Genomic DNA, 23,043 nt, shown 5'->3' with positions numbered 1-23,043 from the left:
CCACACCCGAGTGGCGGGGGGTGGGGGGTCCCGCGTGCGCGTGGAAGGGACGTACGCCCCAGGCCTCCACCTTCTTCCTGACCCCGGGGGTCCTTGGACATCGATTCCCTGTCTCGCAGGGGCGATGGCCCTGGGTTCGAAGTTAGACGCGGGGCCCCTCTCAAATCGAGTGGCCTGGTTTTATTGAGGGGGGAAGGCACATATTTTCCAGGATTAACTCCCCCCGCAACAGGGCATTTCGCAGGATTTCAGCATTTTTGACTCCCCAGGTGACGCCAAGAGGGTGGGTTCCACTGTGCACGGTGGGGAAACTGAGGCTTGGAAGGGACAAGGCAGGTACTCGAGGTCACGCGGCTCCTCCGGCGGGCGGGAACGCAGGACCAGGAGTTGGGGCGCAGGCTGTGCGCGCCCAGGTTCGCGGCTCCCGGGGCTCGGCTGTCGCAGCGCGGTCGCCGCCGAGGACCGCGGTCGGGGCGCGGGCGGGCTCCAGTGCGCAGGCGCGGCGGGCGGGAGGGGACGCGCTCCGGGCGCGCGCGCGGGGCAGCCGGCGCCCCATCTCCGCCCGCCCCGCGCCCCGGCGCCTCGCCGCCCGCCGCCCGCCCGCCCCGGCGCCGCCGCCCGCGCCCCGGCGCCCCGGGCCGGCGAGGGGCGCGCCCGCGGCCGCGGCCGCTGCATGGCGCTGAGATGGCGGGGGCGCCGCGCGGCGGAGGCGGCGGCGGAGGCGGCGCGGGCGAGCCCGGGGGCGCCGAGCGGGCGGCCGGGCCAAGCCGCCGGCGCGGGCTCCGGGCGTGCGACGAGGAGTTCGCTTGCCCAGAGCTGGAGGCGCTGTTCCGCGGCTACACGCTGCGGCTGGAGCAGGCGGCCACGCTGAAGGCGCTGGCCGTTCTCAGCCTGCTGGCGGGCGCGCTGGCGCTGGCTGAGCTGCTGGGCGCGCCGGGGCCCGCGCCCGGCCTGGCCAAGGGCTCGCACCCGGTGCACTGCGTCCTTTTCCTGGCGCTGCTCGTGGTAACCAACGTCCGGTCCCTGCAGGTGCCCCAGCTGCAGCAGGTCGGCCAGCTGGCGCTGCTCTTCAGCCTCACCTTCGCGCTGCTCTGCTGTCCTTTCGCCCTGGGCGGCCCCGCCCGGGGTTCCGCCGGGGCCGCTGGGGGGCCAGCGGCTGCCGAACAAGGGGTTTGGCAGCTCCTTTTGGTCACCTTCGTGTCCTATGCCTTGCTGCCCGTGCGCAGCCTGCTGGCCATCGGCTTTGGGCTCGTGGTGGCTGCGTCGCACTTGCTGGTCACAGCCACCTTGGTCCCCGCCAAGCGCCCACGTCTCTGGAGGACGGTAAGTACAGCCGCGCACCGCTCATCTGGTCTCGGACACACTTGCTGGGACGATGCTGGGATCGCCCGGAGTCGGGCGCGCTTTTTCCCATGCGGCGGGTGGGGACACTGAGGCTCCGACTGGGGGTGTGTTCAAGGTCACTCCAGTGAGTTGGGGACGCAGTCGGGGCTGGCATCCTCTGGCCAGGGCTCTCTTCAGAGTTACAATCCACAAAGCGCCCCTGGCGTGAAGTGTGGAGAGGGGAGACAGGTGTGGAGAGAGAAAGATTTGGCCAAGGTCAGGGAGCTGATGAGTGGCCAGACGGCGGCCAGAGGAGTCCGCCGGTCTTTTGCCGCACCCATCCCCACAGAGGGACTGAAAGTGGGCGAGGGGAGGAGACCCTCAGGGCGGGCTCCCAAGGCCGGCTCTGCGCGCAGCGCGGGGCTCTTCTCCTTCGCACCTAGAGCGCGTGCGGGGCTCGCCTCCCCGCCCTGCAGACCCGAGGGGAGTATATATGGGTGGTGGGAAAGGACTTCGCTTCTTCCAGCCTTGCTGGCAACCATATTGTGGACATGCCTCCGGCCCAGAAAGAGTGGGGTTTGCCAAGGTCAAACACAGTCTAGTCCCTGCCGCTGCCACTCGGCGGTTGCCCTGACCCTGCCTTCTCTGCGCCCGAACTTTGTCACTGTCTTCCCAGTCGGGCGGGCGAGATGGTTGCAAGGACTAAGACGCTGTCTGCCTCCCGCGGGCTCTTCCTGGGCCCTGGAGGAGCCTGCTCTTTCAACTGCCGGGAGGTGGACGTGGACCAGAGGTCTTTTGCCCCACGGCAGGGCTTTTAGAGCTTCCATTTGTGCCCATCTCCAACAGGCCGCGGCGATGGGGATGGGGAGTGGGGGATGGGGAGATTTGGAAGACCCTGAGGAGGGTTTTGTTTCTGCCTGTAGCTGCAGTTTAGCAGGGGGATGGTATGAATTCAAATGGGGTGGGGGAGCCCATCTCAGGAAAGGAAGCAGTGGTGGGAGCAAATTGGGGAGAGGTAAGGGGTTGGAAGGGAAGCTGAATCCAGGGAGATTAGGGAAGAATAACTGGGGGGCGGTGGTGAGGAGTCCCACAGCCTGGCCCCAGGGGACCAGCACCCAAAGATCTAAGGAGGTGTCCTTAGACGGTGATGCCAGGGGCAGCACACAGAGGAGCCATGAGATGCTGAACCTGGCACAGGTATAGACACATCACTGGACTTGTGTGTTAGGGTCAGAGAGAGACCAGCATGTGCTCAACCCATGGGAAGGGGCGGGAGGGAAGAAGACAGGAGTACATGGAGAATTGTCAAAGAGGGCATCGGAGGAAGAGAGGAAGAGAGGCAGAGGTGAAGGGCAGAGGCACAGAAGGATGGCTAAAGGCTGAGGAAAGGGGAAAGGAGCCAGAGGACTGCATATCCTGGAGGAGAAGGAGGCTGGGGTTCTTCCACAACCTCTTCCACAGCCTCCTGTGGGCAGCACGTGGGCCTTGCCTGACCATTCTCAGGGGGCATTCCTGTATCTCCTACCGCCCCCACCCCCCATCTGTTTGTGTTTAGCCTGGGCCTCGTGCTGGCCCCCGCAGCCAGACCTGCAACCGCAAGACTCCCCAATCTGACCAGATGCAGGGGCAGCTCGGGAATAGGGAGCGGCTGAGCTTGGTCCCTTCCCAGCCACACTGCATTCTCTCTGTGTTATTACACCAGGGAGTCAGCTGGTGTAATAAAAGGCTGCATTATTGTCTTTCTCTTTTAAAATAAAGACATTCCTATATAGCCTCTAGTCATTTCTTTTAGAGAATTAAAGATTAAAAAAGAGAGGGAGGGAAGAGAGTCTGTAAAGGAGTTTTTGGACACAGCTCTGCCCCTCCCCCTGGGATAAGATGAGTCCCTATGACTGTCACTGTAGTGGGGAAGGAAGCCCATCCTGGGAGCAAGGATTCTTAGGGAGCAGACATCTGGGTACTCCTGCTAGCTGTGACTCCCTGGGCAATCCAAAGCCTTCCCTCACTGAGCCTCAGGTTTCTCACCTGTGTAAAGGGCAGAATGGCCCCCCTGCAGGGTTGTAGTGAAGACAAGCACTTCATATTGGAAAAGCACATATTGGCCTCTTTAGAATGTTCTATTCAAGTCCACATGTCTATACAGGTGGTAGTGATATTGACAAACACATGGGGATCAGTGCAGGGAAACTTACAGTGTGGGGAATGGGGCAGATGATTCCCCAGGGATTCCGTTTTCCAATTAGAGAATTCCAGGAGCCTGTGAAATCTGTCCTTTATGAGCTCTGCAATTTGGTGCTTGAGATGGTGAAGAAGACGGCACACACATTTACACAGCATTGATGTTTCTGCTGCTCTTCACTGCTTTACCATCCACCTCCTATTCGGACCTGTGCCACTGTGCAGTGCAGTCACTCACTGACAGCACCTTGTCCTCCGTACTGAGTTTTGGGCAGGTGGTAGCCATGCTGGGCATGGAGTGGATGCCCCAAAGAGGATGAAAGATGGAGTGAATGAACGAAGGAATCTTTGCAGGGGATTTCCCTCACTGCCTACATAGCAGGATGCTGCTTCAGAGTATGAGATCTCCACGGTGATCTCCTGGTGCTGAGCCCAGTGACTAGTCAGCCCAGTGGGCTCCAGAGTCAGGTTAACTCCGTGGGGCAAAGGAGCTCCCTCCCTTGAATCCCACCCCTTTCTCTGAGACCCAAATGCCTTCTTGTCAAGGATAACCCCAAGGAGGCCTGGAAAAGGCCTCTGCTTTCTGAGGCCTGGGTTCAAGTCCCTGCTCTGAGCTATGGAGAAAGTTCTTGTGTTCTCTTTCCAGAGCCTTTGCCCCTCTGAAGCAAGACTCTCAGGGTTCTCTAGAGCATTCATGTTCCACTTCGGGTGCACAGGGCTCTGGGAATGCAGCCTGGGTGCTTTGGGGCATCTGGTTCCTCTCCTGTAAAGCCCAAGCTGCCCCAGGACTCTGGGAGGCAGAGGAGAGAACTCTGAAAGCTAGCGTGCATGACTGTTAGCACAGGTGGAACTGAGTAGCTAGGGCTTAGCTCCTCCCCCGGCGGAGTGCTTCATGCTGATGTCCCTGAGCAGAGAGGTCTTTAGGGGAACAGCCTTGTTCCTACCTGGGCCAGCACTGAGGAGGTACCCATAAATCTAAATGGACAGAACTGAGTTTCTTTCCTCTCCCAGCCCCTTGCTTTTGGGTCACTGATTGTACCTATATGAGATACAATTCATTTTTATTTAGCTGAGCACCTGTCAGAACTGAAAGCATCCTGTTCAAGACATCCATGGCTGCTCACAGTCAGTAGTGGGCAAGGCCTGCCAGGGTGGGCTGTAGATCATGCGGGTGGGGTAGGGGTGAGTGCCAAGGAACATGGGGGATGAGGAAGGCGGAGAAAGGGAGACACTGGATGTCTGGGCTTGGCCCCTTGTGATGCCATTCACAGACTCAGAGAGCCTCAGAGGGAGTAGCTTGGAATCTTGGGAAAGGGGGGCCTGGGCAGGGCCCCAGTCCTTCCCACAGGGGTCCCTCTCCCACCCTGCACCCTGCATTGCCTGGGGAGAACCAGGGTGCAGCACATGTGTGCAAGAGGAAGACCTGGTCTCTGCCAGCTCTGAGCTTCCTCTCGTTGCTACTTTACTCTGCATAGCCTCGAAATACCCGCTTTTTGACCAGTGTGAATCAGGATGTTGTATTTTTACTTAATTTTTTTCTGAAGTAGGGATCCATTGCAGTGTGCAAATTATATGCTTTCAATTTGGTTGCTTATCAATGTAAATGAAATACATTTCAGTTTCTGCCGAGTTCTTGGCTGTAGGCAGGATAACAGAAATCACGATTATCATGGAGAAATGGGAGTCAGCTGAAATTTCCCTGTGCAGCTCCAGTTATGTCTGAGCTCTGTTTCAGAACCATGGCTTGGTTGCTTGGAGGTGAAACAACCTAACCACAGCATGCAGAATCGTAGAGCGCAAGGGCCCTGGATGACCTGGTTGTTTATAGCAAAGCTCGCGGCATAGGTGTGCGCTGGTGACACCAATCTGCCAGCCCTCAGGCTGTGCCCCATAAGCCTTTGCGCTCCCTGTGCCCACTGCCCAACACGCTGTCTCCTCCCAGTTTACCCATGCTCTGCCTCCCTTTCCCCAGCCTCTCCCTCTGCTGGCCCTACCTCCCCTGCGGGCCCCTCCTCTGGCTGGGCCTTCCTCTGCAGCTGGGATCCTCCTCCCCCACCAGCCCCTCCCGCTGCTGGTCCCTCCCCTGGCTGGGCCCCACCTCCTGTGGCTGGCCCCTACTCCCCCACAGACCCCTCCTCCACTTCCCCTCCCACCCGCCCCCTTATCTTTGTGGCCCGCAGCCTGGTCCTGTCACCATGGAGTACCCATCTGCTGCGCATCCATCTGCCTTGGTGGAGCCACTGCCTACAGTGACAGGGCTAGGGTTAGAGCTGGGTCAGGGAGGGTAACAGGTGGGTTGCTCCTCCTGGCACAGGGGTCAGACTGTGTGAAGGCAGGGAGTGGGCTTCCCTGCCCCCTGCTGTGTGGCAGCCTGGTGACCTGAAGGTAGTCTCCTTGTCCTTGCCTGGACACTCTTCCTGAGGTCAGTTTTGCTGCTGTCCTGGGCATGGCCACCACGTTCCTGTGCTCGCGAGTCTAGTTTCAGTCCTGTCTCAGCTTTGCTGCTCCCTCCAGCTCCACATTGCCCCCAGACCTGTGTTTAGTGGTTAGGGAACAACAGCAGGGGATATCCATGCCCCTGGAACCTGCTCCCCCCTTTTTTCTCGTAGGGGTGGGTGGTTCCCCTGGACCATTTCCCTTCACCCCCCGGCTTATCCTCCCTCAAGGGCTGTTAACTTTAATTTAAAAAGCTTCCAGAATTGCCCCTGTCAGGGCAGCTGGGATGAGGGTGAGCAGGAAATGGGTCTGGACAAAAGAGAGGGAGAATGGTCCTGGACATTGGGCCAGGGGCTCCCATTCACTCCACCTCTGAGGTGGGCTGGAGGGCCCAGGGGCTTTTCTCTGCCCCTCCACAATGTGCCCAGCAGGGGCTGCACTGTGGAAGGAGTCCTAGACCCGTGCTGAGTCTGGTCGCACTGATGGACTGAGGGGCAAGGGGGCAGCTCCTTCACGGACCTGAGAAGAGCTGGGAGCAGACACAGTGGGTGGAGTCTGCAGCTGCTGGGGCCTCCCTGTCTCTCTTCGATGGTTCCCATGACCCCACAGTGTTTAGGTGCCAGGCTTGAGCTGGGGGCTGGTTTACCGGGGGAATAAGACCTCCCTTCCTCTGAGAAGCTGCAGTCTACTGGCGAGACCCTGGTCAATAACTCGGACTGTAATCCTGCAGGGGGGAATATTCAGGTGACCTTTGAAGGTGTACACAGGGGACAGACCAGGCCTAACCGCTTGAGGTGGCTTCCCTGTGGACTAGGCGCTCAGCCAGGATCACTGGACCAAGCACAGGGCTGTGAGCGAGCGAGAGTAGTGGGGCGAGTCCCACAAAGGCCCAAGTGGGGCAAAACCACACTGTGGACTTGCCCTTTCTCCCAAGAGCAGTGCTGAGTGTGGCCACAAGGAGGTTGGAGTGGGCTGAGGGCTGTGTGAGGACCCGAGGGGACCACTTAGACTCCAGTCGGTGGTGTCTGCTTGCCACTGTCACCACTGGCTTTTAGAGTTGTTTGCCTGCCCTTTTGGGGTTCATGGTGGTTTTAGGTCGATGTCCCTCTCCTGTCACATCTCTGAGGTTGAGAGGGCCAGGAATCAACTCCTTAGGTTCACAGGTTCCTGCAGATGCCCAGAAATGTCCTTGGACCATTTCCTGACTCAGACGGAAGAGGGTGGGCATGTGAGGTGGGTGACTCTCCTGGCATTTCAGTGGCTCTAGTGTATCTGTGTGACTTTGGGCTTGGGATGATCCCCATGCCTCAGTTTCTCCCTCACCAAAGGGAACAGTAGCTCCCTCCTGTGGTTTTGTAGAACAGATACATCCTCCAGTTAATATGAATGGATTATGCCTGGGAGGCGTTCCCTGTCCTCTCCACACTGTTCTGGGCCCAGTGAAGTGGGACCTACCCCTTACTGTCACTTACATACATAGCTGTATGTAGCTGATGACCTACTAGTTAGTCTCTGACTTAGTAAAACTGAATAGTTGCAGTGAGGTGCTGGTCTTGCTCAAATGTTCGGAGAGACCCCCAAAATGCAGGTGGCTGGCATAGTGTGTTCAGCCCAAGTGTTCTCTGCCAAACTGTACTAGTGGGAACACCCTGTGGAACAGCCCCAGTCAGAGGTGGCCATGCGTCCACAGTGGAGACAGGCATCCCTGTGGCCATGATGCCAGGCTGACCCCTTTTCAGCTGGGTTTTGAACCCCAAGCAGCATGGGGGCTGAAGTGGCAGGGGCAGGGGTTTGGGCAAGGGTTTGGTCAGGAGAAGCAGCCTGGCCACCTAGCCATGTCCACATAACCCCCTTGGGGAGTTCACACCACCACAGGTCCTCTCTTTACCCTGAGGGGCTGAGCAAGGTAATGGGAACAGACCTTTCCTGTTCTCCATGTAAGCATATGAGTTATATCCATCCCTCCTCTTTGCATGAACATATGCAAACACACATGGTCATGCATAAACACATGCTCATACACACACATAAACACACACACACCCATACATGCACGTACCCACACAAAAACCCTCCCAGATGCATACACTCACGCTTATTCTCCCCCCAAACATGCATGCACATAATCACACAGAAACTCACACTTATAAACTAGTGCATACTCACACATCCATGCCCACTTGTGTGCATGCACTTACATATTCACATGCACCCTCACATTCATTTTATACCTACACACTAGCTCACACACTCCCACAGTGCACTCACAAATACATGCATGCTCAGCCACTCACATAGGTTCACACACAAAGCAATGCGCATTTGCACACTGATACAGTAAGTGCACTGACATGCACACTCGTAAACTAATGCACACTCACATGCTCACGCTCACCTACGCTCACTTCACTGTTACTAGTATGTGGGTCTTATGAGTAGATGTGCCATCCTGGTCTCTGAGGGAGGGCAGCCTGTGCCCTGTGTCTCAGCAGCACCACCACAGAGACCTGGGTTGAAGCCCAGTTCCCGCACCTCCAGCTCAGTGACCTTGGCAATCCCAGAATCTGGCCTGTGAAGGGAAGCCAGGCTGCCAGCCTTACCTGCATCACGGAGGTGTAGTGAGGGCTGGTGGGAGGGCAGGCGTGTCTACATGGGACTTGGGAGCTCTGGAGGCAGGGACAGGCTAGGACTCTAAAGCCTTCCTTAGGGAAGGGAGTGGGGCTGCCTGCCACTTGGCTGTGCCCCTCTCCAGTGCAGGCCAGGGCAGGCACCTGGGGCTGGGGGGCGGGGTGGGAGGCCTGCCTCTACCACCCAGTCTTCCTGTTCTCCCTCCCAGCGTTTCTCCTCTGTCCCCTTTAACCCTTCGGCTCCTTGTGCCCTCTTCAGGCTGACCTGGGCTCTTTTCTCAGTGGAGCATGGGGTGTCTTCTGCATTATTTTGCTAAGGGGGTCCCATCTGTCCTTCTACCCCATGCGTGTTTCCTTCTGCTGTGCAGAGATGCTAGCCCCAGGAAGGATGTAGGAGGTGTGGGAGAATCCCTGGGGGCAGGGCAAGAAGAATAGGAGCCCACCGCCGCGGCCCATCTCTGGCTTTGTGCTGAAGGCAGCGCAGACCCTGGAACAATCCCATCTCCCTGGATTAAAGGGATGGCAGGAACTGCTTTGATCTCCAGGCTTTAGTGTTCACTCTGCCTTCAGTTTGGGTTGGGAAGAAAGCCTGGAGCTGAGAAGAGCTGTCTGCTTCCCAGAGCTTGGGTGTGACTTCATAGAGCCTGAACACAGCTCTCTGGGTGGGGCTTCTGTGTGGGCATGTGCCTGTGTGCACACATGTGCATGTGGATACGTGTGACTGTGTGTACATATCATGTGTGGATGTGTATGTTTGTGTGTCAGGGCATGCCCATGTGCATGTGTGCATGCATATGTTCTTACATGTGCATGTGTTTTCATGCATGTATGCTTGTGTGTGCATACAAGTGCAATAGCATTGGCAACATTCAGAGGAACCTGGGAGCAGGTGGACAGGATGCTGCCAGCAGTGTGATGGGGTCCCCAGAAATGCTGGGAGCCCTACAGTACAGCCTCCGAGCCCCATAGAGGAGAAAGTCCATGCTGGTGCACATTCTGAATCTGAGTACAACTTTTTGTTTTGATTCTAAAAATACAGAGCAGCTCTTTTATCAGAGTACAGTGTTTCCTTGTTTCCTTCTCCGAAGTAGACTCTTCTCTGAAGTAGATTCTTCAGCCTTCGGGAAGTGGCTCAGCCTGAGAAAATACAGATGCATTGTGCTTGACTGGCCTGGCTCCCCGGTGCTTGGCCATCTGAGTGTTCTTTTATTTTCCCCCTTCTTTTTTTTTTGAGATGGAGTTTCGCTCTTGTTGCCCAGGCTGGAGTGCAATGGCATGGTCTCGGCTCATTGCAACCTCCGAGTCCCAGGTTCAAGCAATTCTTCTGCCTCATCCTCCTGAGTAGCTGGGATTACAGGCATGCACCACCATGCCCTGCTAATTTTGTATTTTTAGTAGAGATGGGGTTTCTCCATGTTGGCCAGGCTGGTCTCGAACTGACCTCATGTGAACCACCTGCCTCGGCCTCCCAAAGTGTTGAGATTACAGGCATGAGCCACCACGCCCTGCTTTTATTTATTTATTTATTTATTTTTTTGAGACAAGGTCTCTCTCTGTAGCCGAGGCTGGAGCGCAGTGGCATTATCATGGTTTACTGCAGCCTTGAACTCCTGTGCTCAAGTGATCTTCCTGCGTCAGCTTCCAGAGTAGGTAGAGCTATAGGAGTGCACCATCATGCCTGGCTAATTTTATTTTTTGTAGATACGGAGTGTCACTATGTTTCCCAGGCTGGTCTTGAATTCCTGTGCTCAGGCGATCCCTCACCTTGGCCTCCCAGAGTGCTGGGATTACAGGTGTGAGCCACCATGCCAGGCCCTGAGTGCCCTTTTCTTACTGACCTGGTTCACCTGATTGCAGTCCTGCTGCATGTGGCACACCCTGGCTCTGGTGACCCCCACTTCCCAGGAGCACTGATGCTTCTGATGGATGGGGCATTGTTGTTTACACAGCAGGTGGCACGGGGCCCAAGGTATCACATGTCCGAGTGTGGGGATGTCAGACACCCACTGTGGACAAAGAGGATGGCCACTTCACAGCAGGGCTGTGCCTGGGACAGAGCCCCCTGCTGCCCCCTGCTGTATATCTCTAACTGTGGTCCTCTGGCTGTCTCTTGCCCACTAGCCCTAAGGACTCACTTGACCTCTTGTCCCTGGACATGGTCCTTCTAGTGCCCTTCCCTGGCAACTGGGCTCAGTGCTTTCTCGCTAAACCTGTTTAATACTGCATTCTTTAACCCCCATGCGCCCCACCTACCACACAGTCTGGAGTCAGGTCTAGGGGTCCCAGCCTGTGGCCAGCATCCGGTCTTTCCATGTGAAGCATCACCTGGTTACACTCAAGGAGGGCTTCTCTCCCAGCCTGTAGGGGCACCTGTGGGTTTTCTCAGCTCTACTGTCTAGTCTCTGGAAACAGCATTATTGTAATAAGCATGTAGCTGATGAGGGCGAGTCTGCTTAGGAGGATGGTGGAAAGTTCAGGAGATGCCAGGCAGTTGCAGGCATGCGCTGGGAGTCAGGGCAGCCTGCTCTGGAACATTCTGTTCCCCAGGGAGCATGTGTCAGTGAGCATTCTGGTTGGTCACCTCTGTGTGCACCATGTGCTGGCCAGTGCAGTGAGCCGGTGCTGGAGCCACGTTCAGTGGTGATGCTCCCGGAAGTCATGAGTGCCTTTGCCTTCATTCCCCTGTAAGAGGAATAGCCTCTTCTTAAGAGAACGCTTTGCCTTTCTGAAACAACCGTGGCCTCAAAAAGGGATCTTAAATACTTGTTCGTTGAACTTGTTTTCTGTGACAGCTGTTTTCTCAGATCCTACCTACCCTGCAGTGTCAGTAATTAACTGAAGGAACACATTTTAGGAAACATTGGCTTAGCCTGAGGATTTTGAAATACCTCTGAGAGTTAATTTTTAAAAATCTGTACCTGCAGACATCAGAAATGTTTTATGAGCGCTGATCATGTCCTGGTGCTAGGTGGGATCTCATCACTGGCAGGGTCCTGCTGGGTGGGTACATCTTTTTTTTGTTTGTTTTTAAGATGAAGTTTTGCTCTTGTTACCCAGGCTGCAATGCAATGGCACGATCTCGTCTCACTGCAACCTCTGCCCCCTGGGTTCCAGCAATTCTCCTGCCTTAGCCTAACCTCCTGAGTAGCTGGGATTACAGGCATGCGTCACCATGCCTGGCTAATTTTGTATTTTTTAGTAGAGATGGGGTTTCTCCATGTTGGTCAGGCTGGTCTTGAACTCCTGACGTCAGGTGATCTGCCCACCTTGGCCTCCCAAAGTGCTGGGATTACAGGCATGAGCCACCATGCCCGGCCCAGGTGGGCACATCTTTTAGGCCAAGCGCCTTGGCTTCAGTTTGTTCAAGGGTGAGAAATGGGCAGTGCCTGAGAGCTCAGCTGATGGTGTGGCTCCTTGTGGCTGGTGTCACAGGTGCTGTGGGTGGGAGTGGACAAGCTGGAAGTGGCGCTGTTCTGAGGTTCTGGTGTCACCCTCTCTGGGAGGCTCAGATGGTCACTGTGTCATTCATTGATCTTCTGGGCAGGGATGTATTGAGACATGTGGGGAGCGGACTGTCTTTGATGGGAGCTGTCCCCAGGGTGCTCTGCCGCCTGGGGGCTTGCATCTGTCTTACTAACTTCCCTGCCTTGTGTTCCTCACTTTCCTGCTAGTGTCCTCATGTCAGATTCTACCAATCTTTTCTCCCTCCTAAGCTGACCTCGCGAGTGTGTATGACCCGGGAGGGGAGACTGGGCTGGCTTGGAGAGGGGCACCATGGAGGAACAGGCTGCATGCGGCCCTAACGCCGCCTTGGAATTGAGGTGCCAGTGGTTACACAGGAAGCACCGAAGATGGCTGCTTTTCCAGGTCCCCGTGAGAATCCTTTCCTAGGTCTGGTGAACATAGCTTCACGCGTTAGAAACCTGATGATGGGAGCTCAGAGAGAGCCTGTCAAATTCTTTAAAAAAAAAATTGTGTTGTTTTATTTTTATTATGGAAAATTCAAATATACACAAAAGTAGAGAGACCAGCACAGTGATTTCTTGAGTACTCATCACTGGCTTCAACAATTATCAGCATTCTGCCGGCCCTGTTTCAGAGGATGCTAATTCTAAAACGCTTTTATTAATTCAAACACCAGAAGCTAACAAGCAATTACGTTAATTTAAAAACCCGCTTGTGTGAGACACTGAAGAAGCAGCCATGGTTTAAAGAGAATGGCATCACACCAGCACTGAGCCGCTGGTAAGCACCGTGGAGGGACTGGGTGGTGTCCACTGGGGGCTCAGTCAGGGAGGAGGGCAGAGGGACCACCCCACCATCCAGACACCTGGGAGATGGCAGGCTGATCGCAGTCTGGGAATTCACCAATGAGAACATGCCCAGTGCTGTGCAGGGAGCAGTTGTGTGGAGTCAGCTCCTTTGCTGGCCTGTGGCCCGAGTGCTGTTAGTTCATGTGAGAAAGCACTCCCTCCAGTAGGCCCCCAGACTGTGCCTACACTCACGCTCTGCTCAGGAGAGGCTGGTTTGGAGGACTGTCCTGCAATGGTTCTCCTGTCCCCATGGATTGTCTGAATGCCACCCAGGCTGAGGGACTGTGCTGGGGCAGCCCGGGTGATGGCACATTGAAAATGGGAGCAAATTCAATGGAGAGGTTTTCATACCCAATAGGAGTGATCTTGGGGTGAGAAGGGACCACCCAGACTAGTCCAGGGATCAGGAGGCTGCTCTGTGAAAGGAGGGAAAACCCTCTTGGCCAAGGGTGCAGTGAGGGTTGTAGGTCTGAGAGCATGCTCTGCCCAGAGCTGTGGCATGGCCAGGGCATGTGCTCGCATGTATGTGCATGGCATGGCAGACAGGTCAGAGGTGAGTACAGGGCTCAGTGGCTCTCTAGCGTGCCAAGGAGGTGGCGCTCCATCCAGTATCTGGGATGATGGGAGTATCTCACGGGGACTTTGACTATGGCCTGATTGTGGGTTGTGTCAGGCAATGGGATTAGAGAGAAGTTGGTGGCATAGGGGTGTCAGGGGCAGGACGCAATGAAGGCTTGAAAAGGACAGAGAGAGAAGATCAGGGGACTTGTGGGTTTGGCTTGGGCAGTGGCACCTGTCTCTGGAGGAGAGGAAGGACAGGTACCTGGGGGTGTGGGATGATGATGTCAGATTGGGATACTTTCTCCAAGGACTGTGGGACATCTTGGGTTGGGGGAGGGGCGCAGGGCTCCTCCAGGGTGCTAGTCTAGTGACCACGAGTGGTGTCAGCCCAGTGACCATGATGGATGCTAGTCCAGTGACCCTCCAGTGTCTGATGATTTTCTCTTGGTTAGACTGGGGTATTGGTTTTCAGCAGGAGGCCTGGGAGGACACACCCTCACTGCATTGTGTCAGGGCACATCTGTCAACAGGACTCATCATGGCCAGAGCTGGCGGTTACTAGCTGGCTAAGGTGGTATTGGCAGATTTCTCCTCCGTAGAGGTTTTCTCTTTTCTCTTCCTTTTCCATTTTGTGCTTTTCCGAAGGAAGTTACTGTGCCGAGCCCATACTGAAGGAGTGGGGAATTTACGTTCTTGAGGGCGGAGTAGCTATAAATGATTTGGAATGCTCCAAATTTTTGCCTATTCATCTGTTGTCCTTCATTTACTTTTTATTTAATCATTGATTTATATCAGTACTGATGTTTATTTTATACTTTGGGTTACAATTCAATACTGCTTTGTGTTGCTCAAATTGTTCCAACTTTGACCATTGGGAGCTCTTTCAGTTGGCTCCTGTGTCCTTTGACACTCCCCTTTCCCTTCATTTGTGTGTGTGTTTGTGACACTTGCTTTACTTTCTGGCCCTGCAAGGTGCTCCAGGCCCATCTGCTTGATTAGCAGATATTTTCTCTGCCTGAGCCCAAGAATCAGTCATTTCTCCAGGGATCCCAGTTCCTTTTATTGGAGAATTTTATTAAAGACCATTACCTGGCCTCCTGGTGTCCTCATTGCTCCTGGGGAGCCATTGCTTCTAGTTTTCTCTCATTAGGTAGAGCTAGAATGTATATGTGCACACACATTTCTTTTTTTTTTTTCTTTGAGACGGAGTCTCGCTCTGTCGCCCAGGCTGGAGTGCAGTGGTGCAGTCTCGGCTCTCTGCCAGCTCCGCCTGCCGGGTTCACACCATTCTCCTGCCTCAGCCTCCTGGGTAGCTGGGACTACAGGCGCCGCCACCAGGCCCGGCTAATTTTTTGTATTTTTAGTAGAGATGGGGTTTCACCGTGTTAGCCGGGATGGTTTCGATCTCCTGACCTCGTGGTCTGCTTGCCTCAGCCTCCCAAAGTGCTGGGATTACAGGTGTGAGCCACCGTGCCCGGCCTACACACATATTTCTATAAACATTTGCATAGGTACCCTCATGTGAATTAAGCCAAACACGAGTTCATTCTGGTGCCTCAGAGTCTAACCTGCCTCCTATAGCGAGGAGCCGGCCCTGGTGATGTTTTCAGGTGGTGCACAGTCAAGTAGAGATGCCCCAGGGTCTGCAGACAGGTCCTGTTCCTCCTGGTTGCCTTTTCCGTGCATGCTGGTGCTCAGTCCAGCTGATTCCCTGGGAAGCCCTTCTCTTCCCGGCTATCTGGCTGAGTTAATCTGGCCCATGAAGGTTTCTTCAGGGTGTTTCCAGGTGCTGGCTCTTTGGCCATTGGGGGCTCTTTCAGTTGGCTGCTGTGTCCTTTGACACACCCCCATCATTTCGTGTGTGTGTGTGTGTTTGCGTGTGTAATGCTTTCCTTTCTGGCACTGCGTGGTGCTCCAGGCTCACCCTGATACCTCAGAGTCTAACCTGTGTCCCACACAGTGTCCTTTGTTGGGTTTCTCCTTAGGTCTCCTTGATAACTTCATTTGGTAGGTACTACAGTTGCCATCAATCTGCCCATCTGTTGGATGGAGAGACTGAGGCACAGAGGTGGTGTGGGCAGCAGGCAGGGGTAGGGCAGGGTGTGACCCTGGTGAGGATACCTGGATTCCTGTCCTCACTTGCAGCCCAGCACAGCCCTTGCTGGGGTGAGGGCCTAAACGGGTGTCCATACTGGGAGACCAGCAGGCCGGTACCACCCAGGGCCTGGCTGGTGTGGGCAGCATGTGACTCTGGGGCACCATGTGGTCAGGGAACGTGGTGATGGTGTACAGATGGCCTGGGCTGGGCTGGGCTGGGCTTGCATCCTCTGCCCCAGGAGTGACCAGCGGGCTGTGGTGGGGAGGCCGCCTTTCCCCCTGCAGCCCCTGGAGCCCCCATCTCTGAGTAGCTCGTGGTGACCCGAGCCTGCCTTTCTTGTCATTGTGACATGTGCTAAGCCATATCATCATTGCCTTGCCCTGGGCGGGACATGCATCTTTTGGACCTAAATGCCCCTCTAACGGTGAGTTCAGAGAGCTTCATGGAGAGAATCGAGAGTTCCAGACCTTGGGGACAGGTTTGGAACTCTCAGTTCCAACACAGTGGATGCATTTGGTGGTTGAGGATGCTCATCTGGGAAAATGCGGGGGCATGGGTGTCTCGGCGGGTGAGCCCTGTGCTCATGGCGGTTGTGGAGCACTTGGCAGATGACACCCAGCCCTACTGAAGTGTCCTTTCTGCAGCAATCCCTTCTCAACCACCCTCCTCCTCCGTGGGGTTTTTTGTTGTTGTTGTTGTTGTTTTTTGTTTGTTTTTTGAAGGGAGGCAGTGTCCAGCTCATAGAGGACTGGGTTGTTTGATGGTGCTTTTCCTTTCCAGGGGTCACGGGGGTCTGAAGCTTCCAATGTGAGTGTTGGTTTCATTGATGACAGTGCCCTTCAGATAGCCCAAGGGCAGGTAGTGATGGTTCCCATTCTAGTGAGGACAGATTGTAGTTAACAGAAATGGGGAGGCAAGCTAATGGAAAGAGAGGAGCAGCTGGTTCCCTCTGAGAAAGGGTTCCCCGGGCCCTGGGAGGCCTTGCAGGCACACCTCCATGTAGAGCAGAGATGAGGGGGACCAGCCGCCATTCCCCCAAGCCTCCACGGGCTGCTACCCTACACGGAACAGCTCTGATACACATGGGGAGGGTCGGTCATCGTGACAACTGACCTGCCAGCTGTGCTATGTCCCCACCACCATGGACTCCTTGTCGTACACTTGTAATCTAAGCCCATTGTGCTCCAGGAGGAAACCAGGGGAGAAAGGAAGCTAAGATGTGGAAAATCTCCAAGGGAGGTTTTGTTGTTCCTAATTATCATTTTTGCTTTAAGGGCTGGAGTCCACCTGCCTTTCACTTCCTTTAGAAAGTGGGTGGGCTGGGCGCGGTGGCTCAAGCCTGTAATCCCAGCACTTTGGGAGGCTGAGGTGGGCGGATCACAAGGTCTGGAGATCGAGACCATCCTGGCTAACACCGTAAAACCCCGTCTCTACTAAAAAAATACAAAAAACTAGCCGGGCGTGGTGGTGGGTGCCTGTAGTCCCAGCTACTCAGGAGGCTGAGGCAGGAGAATGGCGTAAACCCGTGGTGCGGAGCTTGCAGTGACCAGAGATCTGGCCACTGCACTCCAGCCTGGGGCACAGAGCATGACTCCGTCTCAAAAAAAAAAAAAAAAAAAAAAAAAAGAAAGTGGGTGGTGGCCTCCTGTGCAGGCCCTTCTGCAGACCTCGCTGGCTTAGCTTTGGCAGCTCCAGTGCCCCACATGTCCTTTGGCCCCTGGGTCCTCCAGCTCCCTGCTCCGGCCCTGACCCTTTCCAGACATCCATGGTGTTCGGTGATTCTGAGCACTGAGCACACCCTAACATGCTTTGCATTTTGTTTGTGGAAAAAGCCAGATCTCAATGGTATCCACATCATGATGACAGCTCTGTCAAATGCACCGAGAGGGAAGCTAAATGGCCATGTTCAGGTACTGTGGAGATCTTCAGGGTCATAGTGGAGATTTCAAGGTCACCTTCTTGATACTGAGGGCCTGGGAGATGCCATCCTATTGGATGTCTTGCTGCCTTCTCTGACCCCACACAGGCGACAACTATCCCATTTCTGGCTTGCAGAGGCTGTGGTCAAGGTGGCGCTGTCCAGCAGGGGCAACTTCCTGCGTGTGCCTTTGCCAGTGAGTGGTGTTTAATGTCATCAGCCCCACAGGGTCAGGTGGGGGTGTGTCTGATGTGTGTGGGGAGATGTGCTGGGTGAGGGTCAGGTCCCCTGTGGAGGTGTCAGACAGAGGATGGCTGTCAGCTGGGGCCCTGCAGATTCGTGTTCCCCGTCCTCCCTCCCTGTCACCTCTTTGAGAGTGGCTCTGATGTTGTTTCCAGATTACATGTGACCATTGGTCCTAGGTTTGTTTTCCAGCCTCCTGATGGACATGCCTTTGAGGCTATGTCATACACCTCGGGTTTGAAGGTGCTCCAAATCTGTCCTCTCCTCTCCCTGTGGCCCCTGCCCCTGATCAGTGTCAACTCTTCTGCCTGCTCCTCAGTCCCAGCATCCAATAGGTGGCCAGGAGCTACCAGGTCTCCCACCTAAATCCGTCTGGGGGCTCCAGTCTTGCTGCCTGTAGCTTGGCCCCATCGGGGTGACACCCATCTCTACCGTCTCATGGTTCCACCTCCTGGACTCTCTTGGCTCCCTGTTAGGCGGCAGCTGCTCCCCACACTACTGGGTGAGTTGGTTTTTGATTTTAGTTCTGTTTCATAGTGTGTAGCACACATTCACATGTGGGGGTGTTTGTGGTTAATCCGTGTGAGATAGTGACAGCCGGAGCCTGCAGGTTTCTGCTCCCTGGGGCACAGGTAGAAATGCCTGGGCTTAATCAGACATAGAAATTCTCCAATTTTGCAAGTGACCAAGGGACACCCGTTTCATACAATACTTACAAACTGCAGCCCCTCTTCAGGGCCTCTGGCAGGACATGCCATAGCCCTGCATGGCTCGTCAGAGGGGCCTGTGTCCAGATGCAGTGGTCTGCAAGATGTAGAGACAGACCAGATGAGACCGGTGGCAGGCAGTGGGGAGCGGAAAATGATAGTGGAGGGGAAACCTGGGTCAGGCTGGCGCCAGGTGCCTGATGCTTGGGTCTGAGCCTGGTCCTGAGCCTGGAGCGTGGGTGCACTGCTAGCGCTGGCCTCTTCTCAGGCTGGCCCGTTCCTTGTGTCTCATCTGTTGAAGTTGAAGTGGGGACAGGACTGAGGGAGTGTGCAGAGACCGGGCTCTGGACACTGCGTTTCCCCATCTTGTGCTGGTGCTCACTGTATTCCCAAATCAACATCCGGGCTGGTCTTTTTTTTTTTTTTTTTTTTTTTTTTGGTGCGCTCACCTTTCCTGAGTCTTTCCAGAGGAGTTTGTGCAGGTGTTGTGGGAACAGCCACTCTACACATATGTATTCTCCAAGGGTCTTGGTTTTCTGAAGCTGCTATAACAAAGCACCACAGACTGGGCACCTTCAACAACAGAAACGGATAATCTCGCAGCCGGAGGCCGGAAGTCCACGATCAAGCTGTGAGCAGGGCTGGGCTCTCCCGAGACCTCGCTGCTGGGCTGCAGACAGCCGTCTTCTCTCTGTGCCCTCACAGAGTCTTCCCGCTGCCTGTGTCTGTGTCCTCATCTCCCTTCTCATAAGGACACCAGGCAGATTGGATTAGTGCCCACCCTGATGGCCTCATTTTAACTTAATTGCCTCTGTAAAGACCCTGTTTTCAATTAGTCACATCCCGAGGTCCTGGGGGTTAGGACTTTATGCATTTTGAGGGACACAATTTGGCCTTGATACTAGGCCTGGTTACTCCTTGTCCCCTGACATGCTGTCTCACGGCCACCCGAACAGGGTGAGGACGAGCTCCTGCCTAGCTGGCTCCCTGTGTCCCTGGCCCCACGCCATGGGTTTGGCCGCGGGCAGTGTGGCTTTTGAAGAGCTCTTGCTATGTTCTCGGGGCAGCCTGGGCCCTCTTCATGTGTGTGGGATGTCAGGCTCTACATGTTGCCTCCTTCTCTCCCTGCAGCTCGGCGCCAACGCCTTGCTCTTTGTCGGTGTGAACATGTATGGGGTCTTCGTGCGGATTCTGACTGAGCGTTCGCAGAGGAAGGCGTTCCTGCAGGCCCGGAGCTGCATTGAGGACCGACTGAGGCTGGAGGATGAGAACGAGAAGCAGGTCAGTGGCTTGGGCCAGTCAGCCTAGAGGGCTTGGCTGTGGTGCTGGGGAGGTAGAGGAAGCTGCCTTCCTGGGGCTCAGTTTACCTTGTGGTGACATGGGCCACAATTCCCAGTGGTACATGTTGGTATTTGAGGCTGTGGAGGAGATGCCCTGAGGTTTTATAGTTAGCAAATGGACAGGCAGGCTGGGTTTGCTGTCCATGGGATAGTGCTGGGATGGGGCTGCTCTGGGGACAGCATTTGGGCGCACTGACTTCCGGTTACAGCTGGAATAAGTCAGCTGCCCAGGGAGGACGAGGCAGGTCCTGGCTGGGCCTCGGGTGAATGTGACCGTGCAGGTGGCCGTGACCCACTGGCCTGAGGCTCCCACCAGCCCTGCCCTTGGCTCAGTGTGGCCAACCCCAGAGCATGCTGGCACTTGTGGAAGGCAGAGGTGCCCTTGTGCTGGCAGTTGTAGAAGGGTCACGGTGGTCATGATACAGCACCCACAGCCCTTGGGGTTGCTCCAGTGGCTGGCATCACCCCATTTTCAGGATGAAACAGCCACGAGGGAAAGAGCAGTGGCTTGGAGGGAGCCATGCTTAGGTTCCCACCGCCCTCTGTGACCCGTCTTCTGTGCTGCCTGTCTGCTGCCTGGGGCCTGTGCCCAGCATGTGGGCTTAGGAAGAACCATCTGGGAGCCCCTGGGATAAGCCTGGCACATTCCAGGTTCCTCCACTGGAAGGATCTAGACTCTTCCCCCAGACTTGGGGCTCACAGGCCTCTGTGACACCGAACTGCTGATGTCTCAGGCCTGTGGCTGACATGTAGGATCTCTTTCTCAACTATGTGAATACAAGATATTATACCAAATATAAATGTAAAAAGTTACAAACACATTTCACGTATAGACATTGTTGCGATCCCTAATAGTTACAATAAAAGTAGGATATAGTTGAGAAATAGATCACATATGTATGTTTAGGTGGTGTGTGCATTGCCGTGTATGTGAACATGTAGGAGGGCATGTCCATGTGGATGATATGTGGGCAGTGGTACACGTCTGTGTATATATGTACATGTGCGTCCCTGTAGAGATGCATGTGTGGATATGTGCACATTTGCCTTTGCCTCTGTACATGTGTGCATGTGTGTCTGTGAATGCCTGTGCTCATGTGTATGTGTGCATGTATGTGCCTGTCTGTACATCTGTGTGGTTGCATGTATGTGTGGTTTTGTATTCATGTAGATGTGTGTGTCTGTGTGGGCATGCCTGTATGTCTGTGTGTGTATGTCTGTGATATGCAGGGATATGTGTATATGCCCATATGTTGATGTGTTGTCTATGTGTGTGCATGAATGTGTTGGTGTGTGTATAAATTGAGCATCTTTCGAAGCTGAATCCTGAGCATTTGCTCTTAGACTGGAGTCGGTCACACTGGGAGAGATACCTCCTTTGTGCTTTGTGACAGGTGTATAGCCTTGTTTTGTTACCTCCATAAAATCCCAGAAATGAATCTTTGGAAGCCCTGTTCTCCCCTTAACTACATCCTCCGTAGTGGAGAAGGCAAAGGCTCTTTTCATGGGCCCTGCTTGTGTGCATTTCCGAATCATCCTTTTCTTTTCCTCTTTTATCTCCCTCCCATCTCCTTTTCCATACCTTCCTTTCCTGCTTCTGTGTAGGTCTTTTTTCATTTATTTTCTGATGTTTGCTGCCTCTCCTAAGGACTCTCTTTCCTCCCAGTACTGTCTAGTCTAGCCTTTGCTGCTTGATGTGCAGCATTTCACTGGGTTTTATAACAGCTCTGTGAGCAAGGGATTTTTTTCCTCAGCCCTATGGAGGAGGCAGTCCACACTCAGAGAGGCTCAGAGATGTGTCCAAGTTCTAACTGCAGAGCGTACGTTCTTAAGCAAGACATTTTCAAAATGTCACCCAATCCAGTTAACCCAGCCGAATGCTATTTATTGTTCAGATTTTGTCTTTATGTGTATTTTTCCCACGTGATTGCCGTTTTGGTGTGTATGTAATTTTATTTTCTGTCTTTTTGCTTATCATTTTGCACAGACATAGCTACTGATGTGATAAATGTGATTTAAAACATCTGCTTATTCTTCCCGTTAATGCATGTTCTGCAGTGTTCTCAGTGTCTGACATTTAGATACCACGTTCTAAAAGAGTTTTTTCTTCATGCATATGAAGTATTCACTGAGTAACATTTTTAGCAGTGTAAATATGTCATTTCTCTCCCAAGTTTCTGAGGTATTTTCCCAAACTTGTGCTCTTTTACATCTTTATAAGTGATGTCTGCTTACATTCTGCTGTCTATAGCAGCCCAGGCCAACGGGGAGCCTGTTAGGAATGCAGATTGCCAGGCCTCGCCCAGCGCTGTAGGTGGGTTGGGGATCTGATGAGCTGCTCTGCAGTCCCTGTCTTTCTCCCCTTCTCCCTCTCCTTCTGCCTATTGGTTTCCGCCTTTCTCCCTCCCTGCCTCCCTCTCTCTCTGTGAGGACTTGGCACCTCCTGTTTCCCCTGCCCCTTTCTGTTTACTAAGGCTGACAGCAACTCCTTCATGCTTGTTCACCTTCTGTATTTCTGTGTGACTAGTATGCTCCAACCCTCCATCCCGTTATATTCTGACTTTCCTGGCAGTCAGATGAAGTGCTCATTGTATAACAGAAACACTGATGCCTCATCCCCACGTTTCCCCAGGTCTGTTCCTCTAGCTTTGCTTTTCCTTGTGTAAAAATTCAATCTTTTGTGTTTTCAAATGGAGGGATCATCTTCCTTCATGATTTCCTCTGTTGCTTCAAAGCTGAGCTGATGTTTTGACACCTGAGCGCTGATTGAGGACATGCCTTCCGTGACTTTACCAAGTGTATCCTCAGACCTCAGCTGTCCTGACTTTTGCTGTATTTTTCCTGTCGATTCCCTTTGAGCCTGCAGAGTTGTATCTCACAATAACTGTCTGCCTAGATGGGCTGGTAATCAGCTTTCAGCTTCCTCCTGGCCACCTGCTGCCCGATGTCAGTGCAAGGAGCCTTGTCTCTTTGGGATGGCAGAGGGGAGCACTTGGGGCCCAAGAGGGCCCTGCCGGCTCTTGGGTCTCTCAGGGACACAGGCACTTTGTCCCTCAGCATCTGCCTGGGGACTGCCTGGCCATCCAGAGAGCCTGGAGGTGGCCATGGCAGCCCTGCTCAGGCCTAACTTGTGTCAGCATGAAATGCCAGTCTCCTGAATGACAGGTGAGGGAGCCTTACCATGTGGCTAGTTGTGAGCATCTGCCTTTCATGTTTTAATTCCATTCATGACACATTTCCGTTCAATACCTGTTCCCAGAGCCTTCCGCAGCCACTTGGACCATCCAGGCAACACAATG

The 23,043-nt window shown here is 54.3% G+C and overlaps 1 protein-coding gene across 2 annotated transcripts in view; it reads left to right on the top strand.

Moving 5' to 3' along the window:
• Positions 1-537: 537 nt before the first annotated feature.
• Positions 538-23,043, top strand: part of ADCY1 (adenylate cyclase 1) — a 145,560-nt gene continuing 123,054 nt past the window's right edge. For both annotated transcript variants that reach the window (XM_005551302.5, XM_045389098.2), the window contains exons 1-2: positions 538-1,323; positions 19,536-19,685. In XM_005551302.5, the coding sequence (XP_005551359.4) occupies positions 685-1,323; positions 19,536-19,685 (789 nt within the window). In that variant the 5' untranslated portion in view covers positions 538-684. The remainder of the gene's footprint in view (positions 1,324-19,535; positions 19,686-23,043) is intronic.

Source organism: Macaca fascicularis, chromosome 3 (genome assembly GCF_037993035.2).
Source record: "Macaca fascicularis isolate 582-1 chromosome 3, T2T-MFA8v1.1".
Lineage (NCBI taxonomy): Eukaryota > Metazoa > Chordata > Mammalia > Primates > Cercopithecidae > Macaca > Macaca fascicularis.
This window is presented reverse-complemented; position numbering and strand designations above follow the sequence as displayed.